Source organism: Onychomys torridus, chromosome 1 (genome assembly GCF_903995425.1).
Source record: "Onychomys torridus chromosome 1, mOncTor1.1, whole genome shotgun sequence".
Taxonomy (NCBI): domain Eukaryota; kingdom Metazoa; phylum Chordata; class Mammalia; order Rodentia; family Cricetidae; genus Onychomys; species Onychomys torridus.
Window position 1 is genome coordinate 17,191,933 of NC_050443.1, and position 25,903 is coordinate 17,217,835.

The following is a 25,903-nucleotide window of genomic DNA, read 5'->3' on the forward strand; positions in this document are numbered from 1 at the left end:
TAGGAGGGTCAGGAGTTAGGGCCAGCCTGGACTAATTGAGACCCTATCTCAGTAATGGGGAAAAAAAAGTTTGATCAGATGGAGTTGGAGGTTTGCGTCTGGCTCCTTCCAGGACGTCACACAGTATGGCAGTATTGGCAGGTCCTGGCTTGGGTCTAAGTAATCAAAGATTTCTTGGACCCAGATGCCATTCTGCTCATCTGTCCCTCTTCCCAGCTAAAAGAACGTTCTTAGCGTGGAGATGGGAGCCTGATAGGTAGGGTGGTAGTAGTGTCTGTCTCTATGTCCCTGGAACTTTCTGGAATAGCATTTCCAGTGGGACGTTCTGCAGCCACAGGGGGCTTGTATATTTGCTTTACCTGTTAGATGTCACTGCTACTTGTGACTGTTGAGCTCTTGAAACTGAGGAAATTGATTTTCTCTCTCCCTCTGATTTTTTTTCAAGGCAGGGATTCTCTGTAGCCCTGGCTGTCCTGGAACTTGCTCTGTAGACCAGGCTATCCTTGAATCAGAGTTCCACTTGCCTCTGCCTCCCAAGTGCTGGGATCAAAGGCGTGCACCACCACTGCCCAGCTGAAAAATTAATTTCAACAGCCATATGTAGGTTCTAGCCACCATATTGAACAGTGTAGTTCTAGAATTTTCCAGGAAGCAAAGATAATACTTTTTCCCTTGAAACAAAATCTTGTCACAGAGTTTAAACCGGGCTTGAATTTGTGATCTAATTCTCCTGCCTCAGCCTTTGAAGTGTTGGAGTTTCGGGCATGCACCACCACACCAGCTTAAGTTTTTAAAAATACTATTATGGGTTGGGGATTTAGCTCAGTGGTAGAGTGCTTGCCTAGCAAGCACAAGGCTCTGGATTCGATCCTCAGCTCAAAAAAATAAAAAGAATAAGAAATACATTTATTTAGAGAGAGAGAGTGAGTGAGTGTGTGTGTGTGTGTGTGTGTGTGTGTGTTAGGGTTACTATTGCTGTGATGAACACCATGACCAAAAGCAAATTTATGAGAAAAGGGTTTGAGAAAAAAACCCACTTCCACATCACTGTTCATCTTTGATGGAAGTCAGGACAAGAACTCAAGCAGGGCAGGAACCTGGAGGCAGGAACTGATGCAGAGGCCCTGGAGAGGAGCTGCTTACTGGCTGTTTTTCATGGCTTCCTCAGCCTGCTTTCTTACAAAACTGGACCAGCAGCCCAGGGTGGGCCCTCCTTCATCAATCACTAGTTAAGAAGATGCTCTACAGCTTGCTATTTTGGAGGCGTTTTCTCAATCGGGATTCCCTCCAGATGACTTTAGCTCGTGTCAAGTTGACAAAAAACTATCCAGTGCACACTTACGTGCCACGCAGAGATCAAAGAACAATTGCAGGACCTTTTTTTCCCCCTACCTTGTGAGTTCTGGGATTTGAACTCAGGAAGTCATACTTGGCAGCAAGCACCTTTACCTCTTGGTCACCTAGCCAGATTACCACTCTCATTTAGAAAAATAAATAGCGCAGGGCATGGGGGTGCGTGCCTTTAATTCGGGCACTCGGGAGGCAGAGGCAGGTAGTTTGAGGCTACCCTGGTCTACAGAGTGAGTTTCAGAACAGCCAGAACTGTTATACAGAGAAACCGTGTCTTGGAAAAAACAAATCTGGGCTGTGGACCCAGCTTAGAGGTTGAGTCCTTGCCTAGCAGGCATGAGACTATGGGTCCATCTCCAGCAACTACCCCACCCACTCAATAAAAGGCATCTCCTGTTGTAGGCAGTGACATTTATTCTTCTGAAAGATGGGACATATGTACAGCAGTGACGAGGAGCCCCTCACCCCACAGGGGTCTGGTGGGGAAGGGAGGCATTGACAGAAGGCACTCAGTGATGGCCCTAGGAGCCAGGAGTGAAGGGAGAGGGCGTAGTGTGTCCTGGGGAACCCGGAGGAGGAGACTGAGGCTTGCTAGAGCCTCAGGCCACACCGCAAGTGTGAGGCAGCTGGTCCCGAGAGAGCTTGTGCTGGTCGCTTGGGGCTATTTGGCTACAGCAGGACACAGGGGCAACCCCCATCCTTCTTCCTGGGAGCACTGGGTGGGCTAGGAGGGAGTTCTTGCTCCTCGTATTTCCTGTGGGAAGCAGTCTGTAAGTATGGGATGGAAGGCTGAGGACCAGGAGAGCAGAAGAGGGTACTGTGCTTACCGGACAGTCCGGACCAGCTGCTCAAATGCCTCATCGACATTCAGACGCAATTTGGCTGAGGCCTCAAAGTAAGCCATGTGGTGGGAAGCACTGAAAGAGGTTGCCTCTGAGCGGAGGACCTGGGGGAGAGGACGAGGGGGAGAAGGAGAGGGGAGGCTGTCAGAAGCAAGGTGTGCTCAGGTGTATAACAGAGCAGGTTCAACATAGAAAGTCCTAGAAAGCCCCAAGAAGAGGATACTGGAGAGTTGAAAGTGTCTAAATGAGACATTAGAAAGATGTTTTCGGTAACTATGAGGCAGGCAGGCAAGAGAGGGGAACACACACTGCAGCTAGGGAACAATAGCAAAGGCTTAGCATAAGAGTCAGGATGGTGTTTCAGTGTCTCAGTGGTAGAGCCCCTGCCTAGAATCCCCCTGTGAGGGGCTGGGGTGTGACTCAGTGGTAGAGCATCTGCCTAGAATCCCCCAGTGAGGGGCTGGGGTGTGGCTCAGGGGTAGAGCCCCTGCCTAGAATCCCCCAGTGAGGGGCTGGGGTGTGGCTCAGTGGTAGAGCCCCTGCCTAGAATCCCCCAGTGAGGGGCTGGGGTGTGACTCAGTGGTAGAGTCCCTGCCTAGAATCCCCCTGTGAGGGGCTGGGGGGTGGCTCAGTGGTAGAGCCCCTGCCTAGAATCCCCCAGTGAGGGGCTGGGGTGTGGCTCAGTGGTAGAGTACCTGCCTAGAATCCCCCAGTGAGGGGCTGGGGTGTGGCTCAGTGCATGGTTCCACCTGTGAGTTGTATCTAAGTGAAAGTTGTGAAATGAAGAGACCAGGGACCCAGAGAAGGAGAGGTTTCCCTGAGAGAGTCTCCTAGGTCCAAACAGGGTCATCAGGGAAGGGGGCATTCCAAACCTGGCGCTGTGTCTCCAGATCTGCCTTGTTCCCAACCAGCACAATGGGGAAATCATCTCGGTCCTTGACTCTGAGGATCTGAGTGAAGAGCTTGCCTACCTCATTGAAACTGCAAGAGAAGCCAGTAGTGTGAGGCAGCCTTTGGGAAGAGCCTGTCCTGTGCTCAGGCATGTCCACCAGCACACTCACTCCCTCACCTCTGCCGGTCATTAATTGCAAACACCAGCAGGAAACCGTTGCCAGCACGCATATACTGTTCTCGCATGGCACCAAATTCCTCTTGACCTGCAGTGTCCAGGACTGTGGGGACAGGGAAAGGAACATGGGGGTCCCAGGCTGTCCTGGGCATGCTCTCAGTCCTGCTAGCTGCCTCCCACCCAAGCCCAGCCATCCATCCTTACTGTCCAGCCGTGCAGGGGTGCCATCCACAGTGCAGATCTTTGTGTAGGAATCCTCAATGGTGGGGTCATAGTCAGACACGAAGTAGGACTGGAGGACAGAGAGAGGTCACTGTCATCAAAGCATTCTGTGTGTGTGTGTGTGTGTGTGTGTGTGTGTACACACGCCCTGCCCCTACATATTCCTCTCAAGTCTCTGTTCCTCTCTGGGTCTGTCTCTCCTAGTCTCTGTCACCTCTCTTTTTTGGGGTCTCTTTCCTACTCTGGGCCTCAGTCTGCCTGTCTGTCTCTCTCTTCTCCTGAGTCTCCATCTGTCTTTCTCTCTGGGTCTCAGTACCTCCCTCCTGCTTTCTCTGGGTCCCCCTCTCTCTGGGTCTCAGTATCTCCCTCCCTCCTGCTTTCTCTGGGTCCCCCTCTCTCTGGGTCTCAGTACCTCCCTCCTGCTTTCTCTGGGTCCCCCTCTCTCTGGGTCTCAGTACCTCCCTCCTGCTTTCTCTGGGTCCCCCCCCTCTCTGGGTCTCGGCGTGCCTGTCTCCACCGTGTTGCCCATGTCATCTCTCTCTCTCTCCATCCCTCTGAGTCTTGGTCCTCTCTGGTCTTTGTCTCCTTTTTCTCTGGATCCCTGTCCTGCCTCTCTAGCTGTTCTGATTCCATCTTTCTGGCTGACTGTCCCCAGGTCATGAGTCCCTGTCACCGATGCCATTACCTCTCAGCGTGAACCCACATCTGCTATACAACACCCTCTGTTTTCTGCAGTATGAAGCATCCTCCTTTGCCATGATTACTCCCAGTGGCTCACTTTAAAGGAATCACTTTCCCTCTCTGAGTCCCACTTTCCTCATTTGGAGAGAGAGGATGCGAACACTACACCATCTAACAGTGTTTGACATGCGGGAATTCTCTGCTCCACACTTCACACTTGGCCTGGTGACAGTTAGCTCCTGAACGCTCTTGTTGACCAAAGTAGCTGCCTATCTTGCCTGTCTTTCTTCCCTCCTCCACTCCCTCCTTCGTAAGCAGCCTCCAGCGTCCCCTCCCTGGGGAAGGTCTAGGTTCCAATCCCTCTTCGGAGAGACTGCCCCACCCTCGACCCGCCCCTCCCTTCCTGCCTGGGTCCTGCTGCCTCCAGCCAGGCCTCTGGCCAGCTCCCGGTTTGGCCCTGGGTGCCAAGGGCTCAAATTCCGGCTCTTCCTTCCCACTGTAGGCTTCTCAAAAGCACTGCTGGAGGTTCCTTGTGTGGGTCTATCACCCAGGAACCTCCACTACAGCAAGTGGGCTCTCACACTTTCCTGCTGCCCTGACCGGGTGGGGTGCGGTGATGGGGGAGGCTCCCCGTGGGAACTGGGTGGAGGTTTCCGGGGCTGGGCTGAATTTTCAGAACTTGGTTGCTGGGGCTGAAGGTGGCTTCCTCTCTAGAGGGTGTTTGCTGGAAGGGGTGACGGAGCAGAGCCGGGGGAGGATGAGGCTTGGTTTGAGTGGGAGAGACTACCTAAGACTCAGAACAGCCTGGAGCATTCCTGGAGGGCAGGTTTATGATTTAGTGGATAGATAGTGCATTTATGGGTCCTAGAATCTTTCAAGTAGCAGATCTTTGGAGATTGTGAAAAACCTGTTTTGTTTTGTTTTTTTAAATCTGGAGATGACTTGGGAGCTACCCAGAGTTTCTAGAGGTGAGGGCAGGGAGTTGGAGTGGAGTAGAGAATTTAGGGTGGAGAAATGGTTGGTTTTCCTTGGGGGTAGGGTGGGAGGGTGAGGGTCTGCATTTAGCAGAATAGGGTACTGCCAGACATTGGTGTTTTCCTAGAATGGTCATGTGGCAGGATCTACCTAAGGTCTGAGGTCTGAAGAGAAATCCTCTTTAAGCAGGGGTTAAAGGTATCTTTCTTAGGATTGCGCGGTAACAGTAGAGTCCTAGGCAAGGTCCGGGCAAACATTTCCCGAGTCTGGGGTAGTGCCTGATTAGAGGGACTGGGTTACTGAGCACAGCCGCCGGGCCAGTAGAGCTCTTGGGTGGTTAAGAGGTTGAAAAGCTGGGACTTCGGGCTGACAAGGTTCGGGGTCGGGTCCTCAGGGAATGCTTAAGATCTGAATGCAGCAACTGTTTGGAATTTAGGAGGTGAGTAGAGCCAGGCCCGCTGGGACAAGGACTCTCAGGTAGCTCGGGGAGGGTGATCGGCTGCAGGATGTATTAGGAGAAAGCTCCCTCCCTCTCATGAAGGAGGTGGAGGCCCTGGGCACTTTGAGTAGCAATCTGAAGGGATCTTTTAGGATTAGAGACCCTCTCGGAAGAGTCTTAATGATGATTCTGGGAGAAGTCTCAGGGAACCCCCAAAGGGCTCCAATTCTCAATCTCGGGGACACCCTCCCCGGTGAGGGCCCACTACCTGGATGAACTGGATGGTCAGCGCGCTCTTGCCCACGCCGCCGCCGCCCACGACCACCAGCTTGTGAGTCTCGCCGGGCGGGGGGTCCCTGGGTCCCGGCCCCCCGCCCCGGGGCCGTCCCCGCCCAGTCCCGGACGCCGCCCCGCTGCTCATGTCGCCACCGCTGCTGCCGCCGCCGCTACCGCCTAGGGGGGAGTCGGGAGAGACTAAGGGGTGGGTTATGCTAATAAATACTGCATAAACATGAGCTCCGGGCTGTGGGACGCGCGTCTCGGGACGCTCGGGGAGGAGGCGAGGCCGGGAAAGGGAGGAGCCATACTCCTAAGGGTAAGGGAGACACGTTTGCGGGGAAGGGGAATTCCAAGAGGGGCGGGATTTGCTAATAGAGATCCGTGCCCACCCGCAGCCCAGCCACGCGCTCCTTCCAGGCAGCCCGCCTGTGGGAGGAGTTATGCTAATAAAGTGCCATCTTCGCGCGAACAGTCCTGTCGGGGCGGGGCTATGCAAATTTGGCACTAGAGGTACTAGTTAACTAAGGGCCACCCCCCGTACTTCTGGTGGGTGGGGCTCGTGGGCTCCGGCTCAGGGCCGTATATAGGGCGGTCTTAGGACGCACAGGGCTCGAAAAAGAAGCTCCGCCTCCTTCCTGGGATCGTCGCCAAGCTCTCTGCCCGGCGTTCGTCTGGAAGCTGGAGTCTTGGCCCGCCAAGGGACCCAGGCTTCCGGTTCCCTATGTCCCAGCCAAACGGAAGACAATTTGGGAGGGGTGCTGGGGCCCTGGATGGGGACAGCAGGGTAACGGGGCAGGGATGGGCTGTGAGATCACCACATTCCTAATCCATGAGCCAGCTCGTCCTCGTCGGGAAGTCCGGGGCCAGAAGGGCCTCCAGCCAGGATTTCTGGTGTTTGCAGGAGGCAGTTGATGATTCAGACACCTGGTTCCTACGAGTGCATCGAGTTGGAGACTTGGATTCTCGGGTGGTAGGGAGAACAGGCCTTCGGGAGGGGCCCCTGACTACTAGATTAGGTATTGGGGAACCTAAGAGCCTGAACTCTTGGAGCCAGAGGATGGAGAGTCCTGGGGACTCAGAATTCTGGGCTCGAGGTCATGATTGCGCGAGGAGAAGGTTGTGGAGGAGTCTAGCACTTACGTTTGTGTAAGGTATTATACTGATGCCCTGAAAGGCCTGAGCTGAGGAACGGGCCGAAGGGAAGAGGGTTGAGAGTCCCAGGGAAATGAGTCTTGTTATGAGTCAGAGGACTCAGGTTTCGGACTTTACTGTCCTGAGTAAGGACGCTCTGGTCTGACTCCTGCTAAATTTAGTGGAGATATTGTGAAGTCAACGCTAGCCTGGACATCTTAGAATGAGCTTGTCTTAAAATAAAAAAAACAAGAAGAGGGCTGTAGGTAATGCTTAAGAATAGAGTACTTGAGCCCGGCGGTGGCGGCGCACGCCTTTAATCCCAGCACTCGGGAGGCAGAGCCAGGCGGATCTCTGTGAGTTCGAGGCCAGCCTGGGCTACAGAGTGAGTTCCAGGACAGGCGCAAAACTACATAGAGAAACCCTGTCGCGAAAAAAACTAAAAAAGATAAAAAATAAAATAAAATAGAGCACTTGCCTAGCATGTAGGAGAGTAATTCAATCTCCAGTACCCCCAAAATGAATCATTTAAGCTGGGTATGGTGACGGATACCTACTGTCCCAGCACTGGGGAAGCAGGGGCAGGACCACAGTCTGCAGCGAGTTTCAGGGTAGTCTGAGCTACGTAGACACCTCTCAAAAAACGTCCTTAGGACTTGGAGGGGAAAAAAGTTAGAAGGGTCTCATTCAGAAAGGCAGACTATGGGAAGGGTAGCGTCCAATTCACTTCAATTCCCATTGATCTCAACAGCGGAGCGTCTTTTTTACATCACTTCCTGATCCGCCGCCCTTTCCCCGCGCACGCAGGGCACTGTGGGGGGCCTCACCGCGCGCTCCAGCAACCCCGCCCACTTCACCTTTCACCCCTACACTAACCCCGCGTGACGGAGTTGACTCGCGGACTACGTCTCCCGGCGTACAGCGCGCGCACCCCGCCTCCATGCGACGCGTTGATTTCTGGGAAACCGAGTCCACCCTCCGCCCGGCCGACCCTCAGGAAACCCAGCTGGGTACTTGAAATCCCAGCAAGCTCGGCGGCAATTTGGCTCCGCCTCTCCTCAGCTCAACTCGCGAGCCCCGCCCCAGTCCGCCCCGCCCCGCGCCGGGGCCGGAGCCGCAGCCCGAGCGGCGGGGTAAGATGGCGGCGGCGGTCCGGGCCGCGGGGCTCGGGCCTAGCGGGGTGGGCGGGGCGGAGTCGGGTCGCTAGTCGTCTCCGAGTGTCGTCCGTACGCCCCCGGGCCTGGAGAGCATAACGTGGCAGCCTCGGATCCGGCAGCGGCGGCCAGGGCAGTCACTGAGTGTGGGGCCTTCTTAGGGCCCGGGACGCGCCCGTGGGTGCCAGGGGGCGTCCGTAGGGCCTGGACCGCGCCTAGGTCAGCCCTCCATCACATTGCTGAACCCGGACGTGTCTGCAGGCGCCGTAGATGGTTTTTATGTGCGACCGTAGGCTAGGGTCTGTTGAGAGGCTTTTGGGGCCATCTTGAGATCTTGATGTGTGTCCCAGGAGTGAAGGGGTCTGCAGAGCCACCTAGATTGCTGGGGTATGTGTCTTAGGGCTGGGAAGCGTCTACCCGTGCTAGCCTCTGCATTCAGCTCATCTACATGGATCTGGGACGGTTTATAAGGCCTGGAAGCTCTCTTCAAGGACTAGGAAGTGTTAAGGGCCACCTAGAAGAAAGAGATGTGTTCCCACCCAGGGAGAGGGAGGCAAGCATTATGATGTGCCCAGAAGTATAAATGGGTCTCCAAGGTCTGTCTGGGAAGTGTTTGATGTGGGGTGACTCGGAGACGGGGGGGGGGGGGGGGGGGGTGGGAGCAGTTAGAAGGAACTGGAATTATCCAGGTGATTTTTATGTGATTGCAAGAATCCAGACTGTATCTTGGAGCAAATTCAAGTGGTTTTGGAGAGTAGATAAATGTGTAGAAAATAATACAACAAAGTGCTGGGTATTTTACCCACCTCAAATGTACTTGCCCTTCAGAAAGTAATTAAAAAGGAAATGGCTTTAAACAAAGAAAGAAAGAAAGAACCTGTGTTGCCCCTAGTGCTGAGGAGTTAGAATCAGTCCCTGGAGGCCTGAGGGTCTGTAGCGCTCTCTAGACTCACCCAGTGCAGTGCTCTGCAGCTTGACCTTGATAGGCAGGAGGAAATACATTGTTGGATGAGATTCAGTACATGCCAACATATGCATTTTACTAATATTACTCCAAGCACCTAAACTGATGTTTCCATTTAAAACTTGGTGGGTATTTTTCAGTGTGTTTTATGTACTTTGTGTAATGAGCTATTTGTGAATCACTAAATTGCTCCCAGGACCCTGTAATTGAGGGATCATGTATCTCCCATGGTCTACAGAGCCTTATAATGTCTGCAGCCAGGTGCTTTTGATACAGTTTCTTGTATGTGACAGTCAACTGCTCTGGATAGCATTTTTATCCCAGATAGTGCTGGGGAGCAGCCCCGGAGCTGGGAACTGTTGGTGCACAGGGTAGGAGGGTCCTGAGTATTAGCTTAGAGAAGCTTGGATGTGGTAGAGGGGCTGTCAGAGCAGGGTGTGACTCTGGGGATCAAGGAAGACGCTGAAGATTTGGGCAGCTGGAGCTGAGAGGCTGGCTGAATGTGGAGGCCCAGGCATAGGTTCATAGTAGGACAGGGACCAGGCCTTAGGTCTTTTCTTTGCAGGTGCACAGCTGGAGAAGCAGGCTGAGACAAAAAGGGGAAACCTGGTCTAAGGGCCATTGATACAATTATTGCTAATGTGTATCCAGCCATTTGTGTGTGCAAATGAGTGTAAGAGATGCTACTATTTTGCCATTTCAGATAAGCACAAGGTTTGGTTTAGGGAGCCCAGAGCTTCTAGGAATTCCAAGATTAGGTGTGTTCAGAGTCACAGGTTTGACAGCTGTAGGGAGGCTTACAGCTGTGATGTTCATATTTTCTGAAGCCTCAACCAAGACATCCACCAGTCTGAAGGATGCTCTTTCAACCACCTGACTGGGCACTCAAAGCTCAGAATTCCCGTGACATCATCGAGGCTTTGGCCATGCTTCCACAGGACAGGCAGCTGGGTGATAGGCAAGTGTCCCAATGGGGCTGGGAGGACAACATGACTTTCTGAAATCTGGCAGTTTTGTTTTAAAAGCAGTGTAGTGGTTGTGTAGACCATACTATCACAGTTCTGTTTCATACCTATAAATGAAACATTCTGGTTCCTCACCATGGAGGATGATGGATGCTGTGTGAAGCTGTGGTATCTGCTACAGAGTACCACTGAGCATGTCGATGCATTCCTCATTGTGAGGAAGGTGGGTTTCTGAGACTGCAGCACACTCATAAAATCATGAGACCCAAAGTCAGGGTTGAGTTGGCATCTCTCTGACTGGGTTGGGGAGTTTTGGTTAGGAGCTTTGGGAAACGGGGCAGTGGAGGGTCAGATGTTGGAGCAGGTGGCAGAGGAGCCCTCCCATTGATGGGAGGCAGCTAAAGTCCAGAAGGATGCTCTCTAGTCCCTGCAGGTCAGCGTGGACTTGGTGGAAGAGGGCCCTAAAGGAGATGCAGTGGACACAGTCCAGGAGGTCCCTGAGACCTTGCTTCACCTCTGCTCCCTCTTCCCTCAGCCTTCACTCCAAACTGTCGCCCTCAACCCCAGGTGACCATGGAGGAGGAAGATGAGTCTCGAGGTAAAACAGAGGAGTCGGGAGAGGATCGGGGAGACGGTCCACCTGACAGAGATTCTGCCCTTTCTCCTTCTGCCTTTATCTTGGTAAGACAGCTGGGGGCAGTGGGACCTGGGGGCCTAGGTTCCCATTTCCTGGAGTAGGGGCTGAGGGTTTGGGCCCTGGAAGAAGTGGGGCTCTGTGGGGCCCTATGTGGCCTCAGCCTATGGCCTGCCTATGGGGTGCCTGGAACATGCCTTCCAAACAGCAGAGGTTATAAAAGTCTCTTACCTGGTACCCCTGATTTTTTATCCCCCCCAGCGGGCCATTCAGCAGGCTGTGGGAAGCTCCCTGCAGGGGGACCTGCCTAATGAAAAAGGTATGAGGTGTAGTCCTTTCAGGCCCTTACCCCTCCTCTGGGTTTGGTATCTTCATTCTTTCTGAGGCGTCATGAGTGCTACCCCTGTGGTAGGGTTAGGAGTGTCCGGGGGACTGGGTTTGGCTGGAGGAAGGCCTGGTTGGCAGGGGACCAGCAGACCTGCAGCTTAGGGGGATGGTGTCATGGGACCCAGTGTGGTGTCAGGGCTGACTCGAGAGGTTGTGAGGACCGTAGTAGGACACTGGGAGGCAGGAGACATCTAGATCCAGGGCTGTGCAGGGCTCAAAGGCCAAGCTGAGGTACCCCTTTCAGTAATCCAGTGGGTACAAGCTCACCCCAGGTTGGGTTGGGAGAGCTCGGGGTCCTGCTCTGATTGGAGGTGGTAGGTACTCCCACAGCGAACACTAGGTCTGGTCCTGGCTCCTGTACTCTGCAAAGCCTCACATTGAGTCCCACCTTACTTCAATGTCCCTCCAGATGGCTCTCGGTGTCGTGGCCTTCGATGGAGGCGCTGCTGCCGGAGTCCACGATCAGAGCCTCGTTCCCAGGAGTCAGGGGGTGCTGACACAGCTGCTGTGAGTAAGAGTGTCCATGAACCTTCATTCTGGAGTCTGCAAGACAAAAAACTAGGGGTCTGTACCCCTGGGTCTGGGGAACTAGTGGGCAGTGAGGGGAGTCTGGGGACCAGATCCCTGACTAAGCTGCTTCCAGAGACCATCGAAGATAAGGTTGGTTGGCTCTCTGAATGTCCTTGGGGGAAGTTGGTGAGTTCCTGAGAGGCTGGAACTAGGAAAGTTGTCAGTGTGAGCGCTAACAGAACAGAGCCCAACTTGGCCCCTTCCAGGTATTGGATACAGCTGCAGACAGCTTTCTTGTGGGGCTGGTGAACATCCTGGATCCCCCAGATACCTGGGTCCCCAGCCGCCTGGACCTGAGACCTGGCGAGTAAGAACCTGGGCAGCTAAAGGTAGGGTGGCTCTAACCTGAGAGCTGTGACTCTGCCGCCTCACCATTTCTTCTGTTTGGCAGAAGTGAGGACATGCTTGAGCTGGTGGCTGAGGTCCGCATCGGTGACAGGGACCCCATGCCTCTACCTGTGCCCAGCCTTCTGCCCCGTCTCAGGGCCTGGAGGACAGGAAAAACGGGTATGTGGGCCTTGCACTGTGTTGGGTAGGTGGTCTTGGAGTTGTGTGGAAATCAACTATTTTCATATATTTGTTAATAGTGCTGGGTCCTGGACTTTGGGGGTCTTACATATGTTCAGCAAGCATTCTGCCACCAAGCTAAGCCTTACCTAGTCTTAAGCTATTTGGAGGGAAGGTAGTAAGGATGGTTATGATGTTAGATACAAGTTAATGCATATGCTCCTGGAAAGAAAGCATAGGATCATGTGGGAGCACTGAGCGTGCCGGATACCAGATGTCAGAGCTGACTGATAGTGTCTTTGAGTTGGGACTCATCTCTAGGAGGGGGTCCTTAACTAGCTCCATTGGTGGGTCTGGCTGCTGGCTTGAGTCTGAGTGGAAACCAGATATTTTGGTTCTGTGCTGTGGTTGCGTAGGATAGAATCTGCTTCCCATTATGCTCCTGGTAGGTGGCCAGCGACCTCAGAGCACACCGGCACATCAGCCCCAGTGGTACTAACGTCTGAGCACTCCCTGAACCCCCGAGGTTGGGTTTTGCCTCGGCTCCTGGTGGTGGTGGTGTCTGAGCCCCAGCAGCTTGCCTCCCTGGGCTGTGCATTTGCAAGTGGAGTGGAGAGAAAGCCTCAGGCTGGGCCTTTGGCAGCCGGCAGACCCAGTGCCTTAAAGAGCAGGTCACAGTCACTTTGTCCCTTTTCTTCTTTGTTGTGAGTCCACCTCTCCACTGGGCACAGGGGATGTGTGCCCCCTGGCCTCCATAGAGGCCGACAGAAGGGTTTTGAATCTATCCTAAAATCTCGGGGTGTGGAGCTGTGAGTGCGGGCTCAGCTGTGGTCTCACATAGCTGGTAAGCTGAGAGAAGAGAATACCTGGAGGCCATGAGTGCAGGACTAACCTGGGTAACACCAAGAGATCCTGACTCCAGAGCCAACATTCCAGAGCTGCTGAGGATGAGCTTGCCAACAGAACCTGTTTATACAGACAAGTGGCTGTATTTGCCTCCTGGATGCTATATACATGGGGCCAGTTGTTCTCATGGGGGCTCTAAAATTATGTTGTGGTTTTATGTTTTTTGTTTTGTTTTGTTTTTGTTTTTATTTCTTTGGAGGTGGGTCTTGTGCTTTGCCTAGGCTAGCCTGGAATTTGCTGCAGTCCACCTGCCTTAACCTCCCTTGTGCTGGAGTACAGTCTTGGACCACCGCCATCTGTGGTTATGTTTTTAAAATCCTCGAAATAGGGTAGTTTATGTCGCTCAGGCTGCTCACAGGCTCTCAGCTCAGGCACTCCTGCTCAGCCTCTGGCATTTAGGACTGTGGTTTTGCACTGCTCATGGTTCTTTTCAGTTTAGTTTAGTTTTGTTTTTTTGGTTTTTCAAGACAGGGTTTCTCTGTGTAACAGCCCAGGCTGTCTGGAACTCACTCTAGACCAGATTGGCCTCGAACTCATAGAGATCTACCTTTGTGCTTGCTGCCAGGCCAGACTGATTTTATAGAAGGAATCCAAAGCAGAGAGGTTGAGCTAGGGGCCTGTGGTCACATGCTAGAGAGTGTTGTGACCTGGGTCTCTATAAAGAACTGGCACTGTCCTCACTGGGCCATGCTGGGTGGGGTCTTGGTTCCTTTGCTCAGATCTGAGTCTAGGCCCTTGGAGCTGTGTGCCCTTGGTGCAGTGGGTGTTGGGGCAGACTAAGGAGTCATGTAGAGCCTGTGAGAAGGAGCAAGTAACCCCCATGTCCTGTGGGTTAGCAGCTCTTGTTTCTTAGCCCTGGGATGCAGGCAGGGGGCAAAACCTGGAAGGACTCTCTTGTCTTTCCAGTGCTCCAGCTCTGCCATCTCATGGTCTAAGCTACCTCCTCTCCACAAAGCAGATTCAACTCATGTGGGGCAGCTGGCTCTTCTGCCCTGTGGGACATCACTGCCATTGGTCAAGGCAGATTTTTGGCTTTAGGGCTGATTTGTGGTGTGGGAGATTAGGTCAGTACAACTTCTGGGCTCAAGTGTGGACTCTCTGGCCATTTTCCTGCTGTACTGGGCATACCCCAGTCCCTGACCTCACTGAACAGCACCTACTCCTCCATTGTGTGGTGGGTTTGGCTGGAGAGGTAACCCTTTACCACCCCAGCCTGCTCTACCTCATCTCTTCCTGTGTGGCTCAAGGTCCTAGGGGCATACAGGAAGTACTAGCATAGGGCCGAGGAAGGTCAAGGTGGGGGTGGGACAGTGATGGCACTGGCCTGTCTGCAGGCCTCTGCACTGGGAGAGAGGTTCTGGGTATTACTGAGTGACTGTCTACCTTGTTCTCTGCAGTTTCTCCACAGTCTCATGCTTCTCGACCTGCCTGTGCCCGGCACCTCCTCACTTTGGGCACAGGGGATGGAGGGCCCGCCCCTCCACCTGCTCCCTCCTCCGCCTCCTCCTCACCTTCCCCTTCCCCATCCTCCTCATCCCCTTCACCCCCTCCTCCTCCTCCTCCTCCTCCGCCCCCTCCAGCTCTACCTGCCCCACGATTCGACATCTATGACCCCTTCCACCCCACTGACGAGGCCTACTCCCCGCCGCCAGCCCCGGAGCAAAAATATGACCCCTTCGAGCCCACAGGCTCCAACCCTAGCTCATCAGCGGGGAGCCCCTCACCAGAGGAGGAGGAAGAGGAAGAGGAGGAAGAAGAGGGCCTGTCACAGAGCATCAGCCGCATCTCAGAGACCCTGGCGGGCATCTACGATGACAACAGCTTGAGCCAGGACTTCCCAGGTGACGACAGCCCCCGCCCGGAGCCCCCACCCCCGCAGATGCTGGGGGCCCCAGGGACGCCACCGCAGGCCGATTCCACACGGGCAGAAGGGGCTCCACGCCGCAGGGTCTTCGTGGTGGGACCTGAGGTTGAGGCCTGTCTTGAGGGCAAGGTGTCGGTGGAAGTAGTGACTGCTGGTGGACCAGTGCTGCCACTACCGCCACTACCCCCAACTGACCCCGAGATCGAGGAGGGCGAGATTGTGCAGCCCGAGGAGGAGCCCAGGGTCGCAGTGTCACTGTTCCGGGCTGGGCGCCCTCGTCAGCCTCCCGCTTCGGTAGCCACTCTTGCTTCAGTGGCCACTCCTGCTGCGCCCCCAGCCTCTGCTCCACGCCCCCCTGAGGGTGACGACTTCCTGTCCCTGCATGCCGACTCTGATGGTGAGGGCGCACTGCAGGTGGACCTGGGTGAACCACCCGCACCGCCAGCCACAGATGCGCGCTGGGGCGGCCTGGACCTGCGCCGCAAAATCCTAACGCAGCGCCGGGAGCGCTACCGCCAGCGCTCTGCCTCGCCAGGCCCGCCGCCTGCGCGCAAGAAGGCGCGACGAGAGCGGCAGCGCAGTGGGGACCCGGCGCCACCCGACTCGCCAGCCTGGGATACCAAGAAGCATCGCTCCCGCGAGCGCAAGCTCAGTTCTCACACTGCTGCCCGCCGCCGCTCCCGCTCCCGCTCCCGCTCCCGCCGCCGGTCTCGCTCCCGCAGCGCCGATCGCAGGCGCGGAGGCCACCGCTCCCGCTCCCGTGAGAAGCGCAGGCGCCGGAGGCGCTCGGCCTCACCGCCCCCAGCGGCTTCGTCCTCCTCATCCTCGCGGCGGGAGCGGCACCGAGGCAAGCGCCGTGAGGGTGGCAAGAAGAAGAAGAAGCGATCGCGCTCGCGGGCCGAGAAGCGCGCTGGGGACTTGGAGAAGCTGCCCGCACCTGTGCCTCCCTCTGGCTCTGACCGTGACAGCCGGCGCCGCGGGGCTGTGCCACCCTCCATCCAGGACCTCACGGACCACGACCTGTTCGCCATCAAACGGACCATCACGGTGGGCCGCCCGGACAAGACAGAGCCCCGTGTACCTTCGCCAGCACCTGCTGTGTCCCCAAAGCGGGAGGTCCTGTATGACTCTGAGGGTCTGAGTGCGGATGAGCGGGGTGGCAAGAGTGATAAGGACCGGAGACGTTCAGGGGCTGCATCCTCATCCTCGTCCTCAAGGGAGAAAGGGTCTCGACGGAAGACCATTGATGGGGGGGACCGGGGCCGAGATAGGGACAGGTCATCCAAGAAGACGCGGCCACCTAAGGACTCAGTGCCTGGCTCCGGGCCACTGCCCAAGGCCCCACTAAGCAGCGGTTCCTCATCCTCATCATCCTCCTGCTCCTCCCGCAAGGTGAAACTGCAGTCCAAGGTGGCCGTGCTCATCCGAGAGGGCGTCAGCAGCACTACCCCTGCCAAGGATTCCTCATCTTCAGGCCTGAGCTCCATCGGAGTCAAGTTCAGCCGAGACCGTGAGAGCCGCTCACCATTTCTCAAGCCAGATGAACGGGCTCCTGCAGAGGTGGCTAAGGTAGCCCCGGGCAGCACCAAGCCCAAAAAGACCAAGGCCAAGACCAAGGCCGGGGCCAAGAAAGCCAAGGGGACCAAGGGAAAGACCAAGCCGTCGAAGACCAGGAAGAAGGTTCGCAGCGGAGGCAGTAGCACGGCCAGCGGTGGGCCCGGTTCACTGAAGAAGTCCAAGGCCGACAGCTGCAGCCAGGCAGCCAGCACCAAGGGGACAGAGGAAACATCATGGTCTGGGGAGGAGCGGACCACCAAGGCCCCCAGTACCCCACCACCTAAGATAGCCCCACCTCCACCCGCCCTCACCCCAGACTCCCAGACTGTGGACAGCAGCTGCAAGACCCCTGAAGTCTCCTTCCTACCAGAGGAAGCCAATGAGGACACTGGGGTCCGGGTAGGGGCAGAGGAGGAGGAAGAGGAGGAAGAAGAGGAAGAGGAGGAGGAGCAGCAGCCTGCCACTACCACAGCCACCAGCACCGCCGCGGCTGCCCCAAGTACTGCTCCCAGTGCGGGGTCTACAGCTGGAGATTCTGGCGCAGAGGATGGGCCAGCTGCTAGGGTCTCCCAGCTGCCCACGCTACCCCCACCCATGCCCTGGAACCTGCCTGCTGGTGTGGACTGCACTACCAGTGGTGTCCTGGCCTGTGAGTCTTCTGAAGTGGGGCGAAGGAAGGGTGATGGCATGGAAGGAGTGGGTACACAGTGTTGAGTGGGTGGAGCAGGGCAGGGCTAGTCCAACCTTGGGCGTACAGGGAACAGGTGGGACAGAGGAGTATGCAGTGCCTAGCACAGGATGGAGAGCTTGAACAGGGTACTACTGTCTTCCTCCTCGGTGGGCAAAGTCGGGACTTGGGTGGGTCAGGAAGCAGATGTCACTCCGGCCATCCCTAGCTCTCCTTGCCCCTGCAGACACACCCCTTGAGTCATAAGAACACTGGGGTCTGTGGTGGTTCTCGGTGGATGAGGGCCTTTTTTCTGTTGGGAGCTGAGGTTTTATAGTCCTGGGGTCAAGTGAGGGAGGGACCTGGTGGTGTCAGGGTTAGGTGAGGTTTGCTGCCTGTTCCGATACCTGCATTGACTGTCACACCTCTGTCCATCGCAGTGACGGCACTGCTCTTCAAGATGGAAGAAGCCAACCTGGCCAGCCGAGCAAAGGCCCAAGAGCTGATCCAGGCCACCAACCAGGTGGGCTCCCATGGGGAAGAGTCCCCACAGCCCCTTCTTTTGTCCATTGCCTCGGGGTAGGAGAGGAACTACAACTCCCAGCAGGCCTTAGGGCAAGGTATTGGCCAGAAGAGGAGCCTATTGCTCTCTAAGATTGGGAAATTTGAGGGAACAGAGGGGGTACAAAGCCCCCTCTTCCCTTCTACCTTCCTTGGCTCATCATACTCTCTTCTCACAGATCCTCAGCCATCGGAAGCCACCCTCCACTCTGGGGGTGACCCCAGCTCCTGTACCCACTTCTTTGGGCCTGCCCCCAGGCCCTTCCAGCTACCTGCTTCCTGGCAGCCTCCCCATAGGGGGCTGTGGCTCTACCCCTCCTACCCCCACTGGGCTGGCCCCTGCATCTGACAAGAGAGAGGGCAGCAGCAGCTCAGAGGGACGTGGGGACACTGACAAGGTGAGACGGACTTGGAGCATCCAAGGACCAGATGAGTGGGCCAGGGGCTGGGGCCTGGGCAGTCACAACGGAAGGCCAGAGCAAAACTGCGCTCGTGATTGGTGCTTGCCTGGCATTCCAGGAGCACTGGGTCCCACCCTCAGTTCCAGATAACCAGCGCTAACCTGTGTAAAAGAACAAGAAACATTTGTAGTTTGTGTGTGTGTGTGTGTGTGTGTGTGTGTGTGTTTATAAACACCCCTTTAGTGGACCTTGCAGTTGCTCCCCACCTTTGTATTACTGGGAGATGTTGGTTTTTAAAAGAAAAGTCAAGCACTTTTGGGCTGAGTTGGTCGTACAGACTCGGGCCTGTAGCCCTAGCGTTGGGGAAGGCTAAGAGATAGTGATGAGGCCATCCCCTGCTGGAGGGAGGAGCTTGCAGGCACAAGGAGGAAGCGTGGTTTGGGGCTGCTACTACCTGGCCTTGGGCTGTTTCCTTTAGATCCTGTCTAGATGGATTTACCTGGCCATGCCTGACTGTCTGAAGGCACTGACCACTGCTGTGCCTCACATGGCTATAGAACAGGCTTGTATTGGAAACAGATAACCTCAGTTTACCATGCTGTTTGTCTTCTCTTGACAAGTGTGTGGTGTAGCAAGCAGCCCCTCTTCTGTGTTACTTGAGAGCCTCAGGACCCACAGAGCTGAAACTGGTTCTCCCTGTAGCTGGGACACGTGTCCCCACTACCAAAGCAGGTGTATTATAGTGCCCTGACCTCCCCAGCGTCCATTTGCTGCACTCATCTTGCTGTGGCCCAGGCTCTATCCCACCTGTCTCTGGCCTCCCTGCACTTGCTTTGGGAAAACAGCTCTCTACCTGTGGTCATGGACACTGGGCTTTCCCAGGAAGCTCAGCCTCCCAGCACAGTTCCACTTGATGGTGGTGTCCCATTTTCCATGAGTCACAGGATCTAGTTCCCCGGCGGTGGAAGACTGGGCTCCCTGTGATGCTGTCCATCTTAGCAGCCTGAGCCGCCTGGGCTTGACCGCTCAGCCCCTCCTGTGCTTCTGCCAGAGCTCAGGCAACCTGGACCAGAGCAAAGTGTGAGCAGCCAAGCTGGGTATCCCTGCCACTTTAGAAGGTCTACAGTCAGAATGAGCCTGTAAGGTCTGTTTAGGGAGAGTTGTGACCAGCCGTGTATGGGGCACACACCTCTGATCCTACCGCTTGAGGCTGAGGCAGGAGATATAAAAGTTGAGGGCAAGAATGGGCAACTTAGAGCCACTACCTAGAAAGACAGCTTGGGCTGGGTGGTTAGAGCACCACTCCCAAGCGCCGAGTTCCAGTCCCAGCATTGCATAAAGGAAGAGTGTTTGCCTGGTTTACTGGGCTGGGCTGGCCCAGGGTAACTGCAGAAGGGGGCACAGGGCGGGCCAGAGTGAGCGCACTGCAGGCCCTCACTTGCTTGGCTTCCCTTTCCCTGTCTCGCCCCACCAGTATCTGAAGAAGCTGCACACACAGGAGCGGGCAGTGGAAGAGGTGAAGCTGGCCATCAAACCATACTACCAGAAGAAAGACATCACCAAGGAGGAGTACAAGGACATCCTGAGGAAGGCTGTCCACAAGGTGGGGCAGAGGGGCTGTGGGCGGGGACCTGGGTCCAGGAGGGGGTGCCCTGGGCTGGCAGGAACTCATTTGTTTCTGACTCCGCAGATCTGCCACAGCAAAAGCGGAGAGATCAATCCTGTCAAGGTGAGCAACCTGGTGAGGGCCTACGTCCAGCGCTACCGCTACTTCCGCAAGCACGGTCGCAAGCCAGGGGACCCCCCAGGACCCCCTCGGCCTCCCAAGGAACCAGGGCCTCCAGACAAGGGTGGCCCAGGCCTGCCCCTGCCCCCTCTCTGAGACTTCATACCCTGTTCCTATGCCTCTGAGATTCTGGACATATTTATGGCTCCACTTCCCCACTATTCCCCCCACAGTGGGATGTTGGGGTCACTGTGAGGAAGAGGAGAGCCCCCCCAGCCCTGCCCCTGCCCGTTATCCTGGCCCCTTAGCCTACCCCCACAGCCTCAGCCCTTCTGTCATGCCCCCTCCAATTTCATTAAAGATTTCATGAAATATAGATGGTGCATGCTTGAAGCAGGCTGACCTCTGTAAGTTCGAGGACAGCTAGGGCTACAGAGAGATTCTGTCTTAAAAAAAAATTTTTTTTTCCATAAAATGCTCTTTTCTGGAGGAAAGGATTATATCTGTGTGGGAGGGGCGGGGTATTATGATGGGGCCACACCAGACCCAGGAACATGGTGGTGACAGGAGGCAGGGCCCAGCCTTGAGTAGCCTCTAGTGTTAGCAGCCCTGTGAGGCTGCGCTGACTCAGTTCATGATCCCAGAAGGAAACTGAGGCCAACAAGAGCTGCATGGGAGTCAGTCGCCTCACACTGGCTTGCCAGTGGCCATCGTCGGTACTTAGGAGCTCATGTCTCCATGAAGGGAGAATGTGCAGCCTGGCCTGGCCTGCCTCTCGCTTCCTCTTACTTTCTCCAGGACCTTGGAGAGGTCAAGAGCTGCTAGCCAGGCTGTACTTGCTCCTTGTGCCCCACTCACCGACCACCTAAACTCCAGCTGCAGGTGAGAAACTGAGACCCATGGAATAATTTCCAGCTTGGGGTCAGTGTGACACCAGACAGACATGTGATGGTGGCGTAAACTGCTTTATTGATAGCAGCTGAGCAGGGCTCAGGTGTCTCCAGTGGCCTGGAGGTCCATGTCCTCCACCAAGTCCTGGAGGTAGGCTTTGTACTGGTCAGAAGTGAGGGAGATAGGCTGGCTGTTGGAGATGTGCAAATCCACAGTTCTCAGTGACGAGGCTCCCCCTTCCCGGGCCATCTCTAACAGCTCCTTAAGACATGTGGGAACAACCTACAGGGGTGAGGCAGGAAGGAGTCAGGGCAAATCTCCAATCAGCTATGAGCCCCCAGCAGAGGCCAGGGTGACCCCGTACTCAGCCTAGGGCTGCTATGACCTGTAGTTCCACCTCCCCAGTCATAACCAAGGGGACTCCTGGGAGCTGTACACTTCAAAGGCTGCAAAGACTCGCAGCTGCCAGCTACATGGTCTAGTGTCAGAATAAGCTCTGACCAGCCCTGCAGAAGATGGGGAACAGTGGCTGTAGAGCCCTGTAGGAATTGTTTCTTGGAGGGGCTTCTGGGAGTTTTAGTCCCTGGCTGCTGCAGGTTCCTCCACAAATGGACCCTCCCAGCCCCAGAAAGCACAAGACAGCTGGCACCTTGACCATCACAAGCCTCTTGACCCACGGCTGGTCCTGGGGCCACGACTCCCCCACACAGAACCACAGAGTGTAGCGAGGGGAATGTCCACTTCCTTCCATGAAGGCAATCAGATCTGGAAACCCAGGAGTCAGGTCAGGTCAGAAAAGACAGCTCTCTACCCTTCCCATACAGTCCACTTCCTGTCTTCCCTGCTCCCACCACAGACACTGCCTATCTGGAAAAGTCCTGCAGACACTACTCAAGTGTCCTCCAGATCCATATCTCCTTCCCTCTGTCAGCAGCACTATGGGGTGAGTTGCTAACCCACTCTCCAGAGGCTCAGCCCTGAAGAGGAGGGTGCTGTTGGGATAGTTCCTCAACAACTCAGGCCTCACTGTGGTTCTCTAAATTGACATGGTCATGCCAGCCTTTGAGGATGTGGCAGGAGGAATGAGTTCAAGGTCAGCAGAAGCAACAAGCGTGAGACCCTTTCTCAAAGCAGCTTTAAAATTCTCCATCAGGGGCTGGGGATTTAGTTCAGTAGCTCAGTGGTAAAGTGCTTGCCTAGCAAGCGCAAGGCCCTGTGTTCGATCCTCAGCTCCACATACAAAAAAAAAAAAAAAAGAAAAAAAAAAATTCTCCGTCAGCACTTGGCTCTTGTGGGGTCTCAATAGTCCCATGTGTTTGGTGGAAAACACTGGAGGCGGGTGCTGGGCTTATCATTCCACAAGACTGCTGGACAGCAGAACTTTAGGGGACTTACTTTTCCTGTAATTTGCCGGGGCACTACTACTGAGCCAAGCCCCCAGCTATATTCACTATTGAATGTTTGCCAGAGCCAGGTGGTGGTGGCACCACACGGCTTTAATCTCAACACTCAGGAGGCAGAGGCAGGTGTATCTCTCTGAGTTCGAGGTCAGCCTGGAGGAAAGGCACAAAGCTACACAGAGAAACCGTCTTGAAAAACCAAAAACAAACAAAGGTTTCCAGGGCATCTTCCGGTGCTTGTACTACATTGGGTTTAACAGTTTCAACAGCCAGTCCCCGAACTTGGTGGTGTTAGGTAAGCCTGTTCTTTGCCACCGAGCAGAGTAGCAGGCTTTGAATTCAATCAACCACCATGGTCTGTCAATTCCCATAGTGTACTCACCTGCCACAAAAGGCCCAAGGTCGAACACACCTCCGTCCTTGTCCTTGGGGACCTCTCCGTCAGGTCCTCGCCCACTGTCTGGAAGCAGCTCCTCACCCAGAGCCCAGAAGGAATGGGAGTGGCCCAGGCGCTGGGCCCAGAGACACTGCCCTGACCTCCACAGTGCCAGCCCCTTACCCAGCCCCTTGAGTACATGCCTCACATACTCCCTCACGAGCCTGTCTGTCAGAAACCCCTCAGGGTCTGGCAGGGTGACTGGCTGCCCGGGCAGTGTCCCATTATCAGCTGTGGTGCCCACCAGCCGCAGGCCCCCTGGGCAAAAGAGTGTCTGCTGGAAGACCTGCCGGCCTCGGTAGAAAGCGGTCACTTCGAACTCCCATTCTGAGTGGTGGCATGAAGGGGAGAGAGGAAGAGGACCAGGGTGAGGACTGCACTCCCTGCTGCAGCCCTTCCAACCCCATAGCTAGCACTCACGTTCCTCAGCTAGCAGCTGCCTCAGTGGATTTTCCTGGGGTGCCGGGTTTGGGAAGTTGTCCAAATTGGGGCTTAGCAGTGGTTGAGTGTGATCAGGAGCAATAGCCAGGCCCGAGGACCCCTCATCTGAGAGGGGTCCCAAGACCATGTCATCCAATAATTCCAGGAGGTCTTCCTGGAGGAGGAAAGAGCTGCTAGTCTAGTTAATAGCCTCAGCTGAGTCAAGAGGGTAGCAGACTGGTAAAGAATGGAGCCGGGCGGTGGTGGTGCACGCCTTTAATCCCAGCACTCAGGAGGCAGAGCCAGGCGGATCTCTGTGAGTTCGAGGCCAGCCTGGACTACAGAGAGTTCCAGGAAAGGCACAAAACTACACAGAGAAACCCTGTCTCAAAAAAAAACAAAAACAAAACAAAACAAAAAAGAATGGAGGTCCAGGGGTAAAAGCTGGGGGTGGGAGGACGGGGTCCCTAATAGGGACAGGGCAAGGATGAGGCACAGGACTGTTGCCTCCTCACCTGGGGTTCAGACAGACAGCTTTTGCCATTGGTATCAGGAGAGGTGTCCAGATGTACAAAGTCTCTTGCTGCTGTCCGGAGAGAGGGTGAGTAGAATGAAGGGCAGAGGTCCTCCTGATCATAAGGTTTTTGTGATTCCCCAAGCCAGCCTGGTTCCACACACCTGGAGTCACAAACTCATACACTTTATGAGGGTCAAAAGGGTCCTTGCTCTTGTCATCGGCTAATCGCAACACTTCTTTCCGGTTCAGGGCTGACCGGAAATTCCTCTTCCAGGTTGACAAGTCTGGCTTATCCTTTCCTGGGGTGTAGGCTCCACTGGCTTCGGCCCAGGCCTGACATACCAGTGATTCCAGGACAGGAGGAAAGATAACTTAGTCTCTGCGCTGTGGTCCTCCACCTCCCACCACGTTGTCCTGTAGTTTCAGACCCAAGGCCTCACATTCACTAGGCCCCAACTTTTCCATCCTCATCCCTAGCCACTACTTTCCACACCAAAAAAGAAATCTCTTATGGTTTGGAAACAGGGTCTCACACACTGTAACCAAAGCTGGGCTCCAACTTGTTACTCTCCTGCAGCCTCCAGAGTGCTCAGGTGACAACCTGTTGCCACCACGCCCACCTTCAAGCCTTCTACAGCCTATTTGGTACCGAACCCCAGGACGCCCTCTGGGGACCACATCTCACATTCTCTTAGTACTACCACTAGTCCACACTAATTCGGCAGCTAATAACCCCATTACATAAGACAGTCTCAGACCTTAAGGGTTCTAAAATCAAGAGCCCATGCTCTGCAGCAGTTCTCAACCTCCCTAATGCTGCGACCCTTTACTCCAGTTCCTCATGTGGTGACACCAACCATGAAATTACTGCCGTTGCTACTTCGTAACTGTAGTTTGCTACTGTTATGAATCGTAATGTAAATATCTGACATGCGACCCCTGTGGAAGTGTCTGACCCACAGGTTGAGAACCGGTGCTACAATAGAGCGTTCTTACGCGATCCAAACTTGCTTTCCGGGTTCTATTCTTGGAATCTGCCAAGCAATGCCTGTCTATCCCTCCAGTCCCATCCACCTTCATTAGCAAGACCCCGGTCCCTGACTAGCCACGCCCTGGAACGCCTCCCGAAGCCCTCAAGAACCTTTGGCCCCAAGCACCTGGAAGATGCCAAAGTCAGCCATCTGGGCGTCCTGTCGCAGGCCATGCTTCCATGGGATCCGGAACCGAGTGCGGCTCTCGTCCAGCCAGGCCACGCCTTTCAGCTGCCCCAGGTCCAGCTGAGACACCAGCCAGGGCAAGATCCGCGGTTTTGGGGTTCCCATGATCCGGCCTGCGCACACAGGGCGGTTCGTGAGCCTGCATGTCGAGCGGCAAACACATTCAAACCTCTCCGACCCGCCACCGCGCAAGCCACCTTTTCACCCATGCTTTCGTTGGGTACAAACTCCTTCACCCTTCCATACTCGGGGGGCCGTCTTTCCTACCCCAACGTCTTTGGGAGAAACTCGACCTACCCATCGGTTCCTTCTGTTTTATAAATGTAAACCCCTCTCTATTATCCCAAGCAGGTACCCCACTTCCAGGGTGGAGCCCTCTTGCCCTGTGTTCAGGACCGCGTCGCGACTGCTCCCCACACAGTCCCCTCGCACTGAAAACCCTTGCTCATTTCCAGTCTTCTCTCAAGTGCTCCCAAGCGCAGTCGCTTCTCTCCAGGCTTCTTCCGTTTGATTTTTCCATCATGTTTTGGGACAGGTTCTTAATACGTAGCCCAGGCTGGTCTTCAACTCACTATGCAACCCAGACTGGCCTGGGACTATGTGGCCCAGGCTGGCCTCGAGTGCCCCTGTAGCCCAAGCTAGCCTCAAATTTATTCAGTAACCTGGCTGGTCTGGGGCTCATTCTGTGGTCCAGCCTGGTCGGGCACTCGCTCTGGAGCCCAGGCTGGCCTTGAACTTGCAGCAATTTTACTGCCTTCAGCTTGAGTGCTCAGACTGCAGGCCGGCTTCAAGTCGCAGCCCTCTGGCTTCCGGGAGCCGAGCTCCTGCGCCTCGAGGCCGCCACCCTCCCGCTTCTCCCGGTTACCTACCCCGGGCGCAGTCGCGCGCTCGCGGGCGCTGGTGCCGACACTGGCTTCGGGACTCGCAGTGGTTCTGAACTCGCAGTCACGCACCCTTCCCGCTGTGAGCTCAGCCTCCGAGCGCTGGGACTTTCTTTTCTAACGATATTTTGAGATAGAAACAATTTCCTCATAATCTTGTGTTTCTTACAGAAGGCGACAGGCCACTCCTGGGCAAAACCCAGCCCCTCAATGCCCTTTTTCGGCCTTCCGCCCGCAGGCATGCCGGGAACGCCATATGCAAATCAGACGGCAACACAACGCCCCGCCCC

At 55.3% G+C, this 25,903-nt stretch overlaps 3 protein-coding genes across 14 annotated transcripts; 1 reads left to right on the plus strand and 2 right to left on the minus strand.

The window, feature by feature from the left end:
* Positions 1–1,744: 1,744 nt before the first annotated feature.
* Positions 1,745–6,235, minus strand: Rras (RAS related). Its single transcript, XM_036194840.1, has 6 exons — positions 5,847–6,235; positions 3,466–3,553; positions 3,262–3,364; positions 3,065–3,173; positions 2,178–2,296; positions 1,745–2,104 (listed from the first exon to the last, which is right to left on the minus strand). The coding sequence occupies exons 1-6, from the start codon at positions 5,997–5,999 to the stop codon at positions 2,020–2,022; spliced, it is 657 nt and encodes a 218-aa protein (XP_036050733.1). The 5' UTR covers positions 6,000–6,235; the 3' UTR covers positions 1,745–2,019.
* A 1,720-nt stretch (positions 6,236–7,955) lies between these two features.
* On the plus strand, positions 7,956–20,227 carry Scaf1 (SR-related CTD associated factor 1). 10 transcript variants are annotated; one of them, XM_036188028.1, is made up of 12 exons: positions 8,070–8,121; positions 9,934–10,064; positions 10,607–10,752; positions 10,967–11,024; positions 11,502–11,599; positions 11,869–11,969; positions 12,054–12,169; positions 14,473–17,145; positions 17,604–17,686; positions 17,904–18,122; positions 19,600–19,728; positions 19,816–20,227. In XM_036188028.1, the coding sequence occupies exons 3-12, from the start codon at positions 10,645–10,647 to the stop codon at positions 20,005–20,007; spliced, it is 3,777 nt and encodes a 1,258-aa protein (XP_036043921.1). In that variant the 5' UTR covers positions 8,070–8,121; positions 9,934–10,064; positions 10,607–10,644; the 3' UTR covers positions 20,008–20,227. The 10 variants fall into 10 exon arrangements, with proteins under 10 accessions (XP_036043894.1, XP_036043877.1, XP_036043921.1 ...); XM_036187958.1 differs by lacking the exon at positions 8,070–8,121 and adding an exon at positions 8,136–8,529; XM_036187966.1 differs by lacking the exon at positions 8,070–8,121 and adding an exon at positions 8,136–8,529 and having other exon boundaries at positions 12,057–12,169.
* Positions 20,228–20,797: 570 nt separating this feature from the next.
* Irf3 (interferon regulatory factor 3) lies at positions 20,798–25,873 on the minus strand. Of its 3 annotated transcripts, none has more exons than XM_036204053.1 (8): positions 25,602–25,873; positions 24,673–24,871; positions 23,677–23,848; positions 23,514–23,581; positions 22,999–23,173; positions 22,525–22,905; positions 21,392–21,507; positions 20,798–21,024 (listed from the first exon to the last, which is right to left on the minus strand). In XM_036204053.1, exons 1-8 carry the CDS (start codon positions 25,853–25,855, stop codon positions 20,842–20,844), a joined length of 1,548 nt encoding a protein of 515 aa, XP_036059946.1. In that variant the 5' UTR covers positions 25,856–25,873; the 3' UTR covers positions 20,798–20,841. The 3 variants fall into 3 exon arrangements, with proteins under 3 accessions (XP_036059946.1, XP_036059943.1, XP_036059950.1); XM_036204050.1 differs by having other exon boundaries at positions 23,514–23,584; positions 25,602–25,872; XM_036204057.1 differs by having other exon boundaries at positions 23,514–23,584; positions 24,673–24,845; positions 25,602–25,658.
* Positions 25,874–25,903: the final 30 nt, after the last annotated feature.

Bases quoted from the DNA above. Each gene is read 5' to 3' on its own strand.
- Irf3 (XM_036204050.1), bottom strand. From the start codon at position 25,855: ATGCCTGCGGGCGGAAGGCCGAAAAAGGGCATTGAGGGGCTGGGTTTT. The intron at 24,872-25,601 runs GTAGGTAACCGG...CTCGACATGCAG, and splicing joins AGCGCGCGACTGCGCCCGGG to GCTCACGAACCGCCCTGTGT. The intron at 23,585-23,676 runs GTGTGTGGAACC...CTCTCCGGACAG, and splicing joins GTATGAGTTTGTGACTCCAG to CAGCAAGAGACTTTGTACAT.
- Scaf1 (XM_036187958.1), top strand. From the start codon at position 8,480: ATGTGTGTCCCAGGAGTGAAGGGGTCTGCAGAGCCACCTAGATTGCTG. The intron at 10,753-10,966 runs GTAAGACAGCTG...TATCCCCCCCAG, and splicing joins CTCCTTCTGCCTTTATCTTG to CGGGCCATTCAGCAGGCTGT. The intron at 11,600-11,868 runs GTGAGTAAGAGT...GGCCCCTTCCAG, and splicing joins GGGGTGCTGACACAGCTGCT to GTATTGGATACAGCTGCAGA.
- Rras (XM_036194840.1), bottom strand. From the start codon at position 5,999: ATGAGCAGCGGGGCGGCGTCCGGGACTGGGCGGGGACGGCCCCGGGGC. The intron at 3,554-5,846 runs GTAGTGGGCCCT...TCTGTCCTCCAG, and splicing joins TGACCATCCAGTTCATCCAG to TCCTACTTCGTGTCTGACTA. The intron at 2,297-3,064 runs GTTTGGAATGCC...CCTCTCCCCCAG, and splicing joins ATCTGGAGACACAGCGCCAG to GTCCTCCGCTCAGAGGCAAC.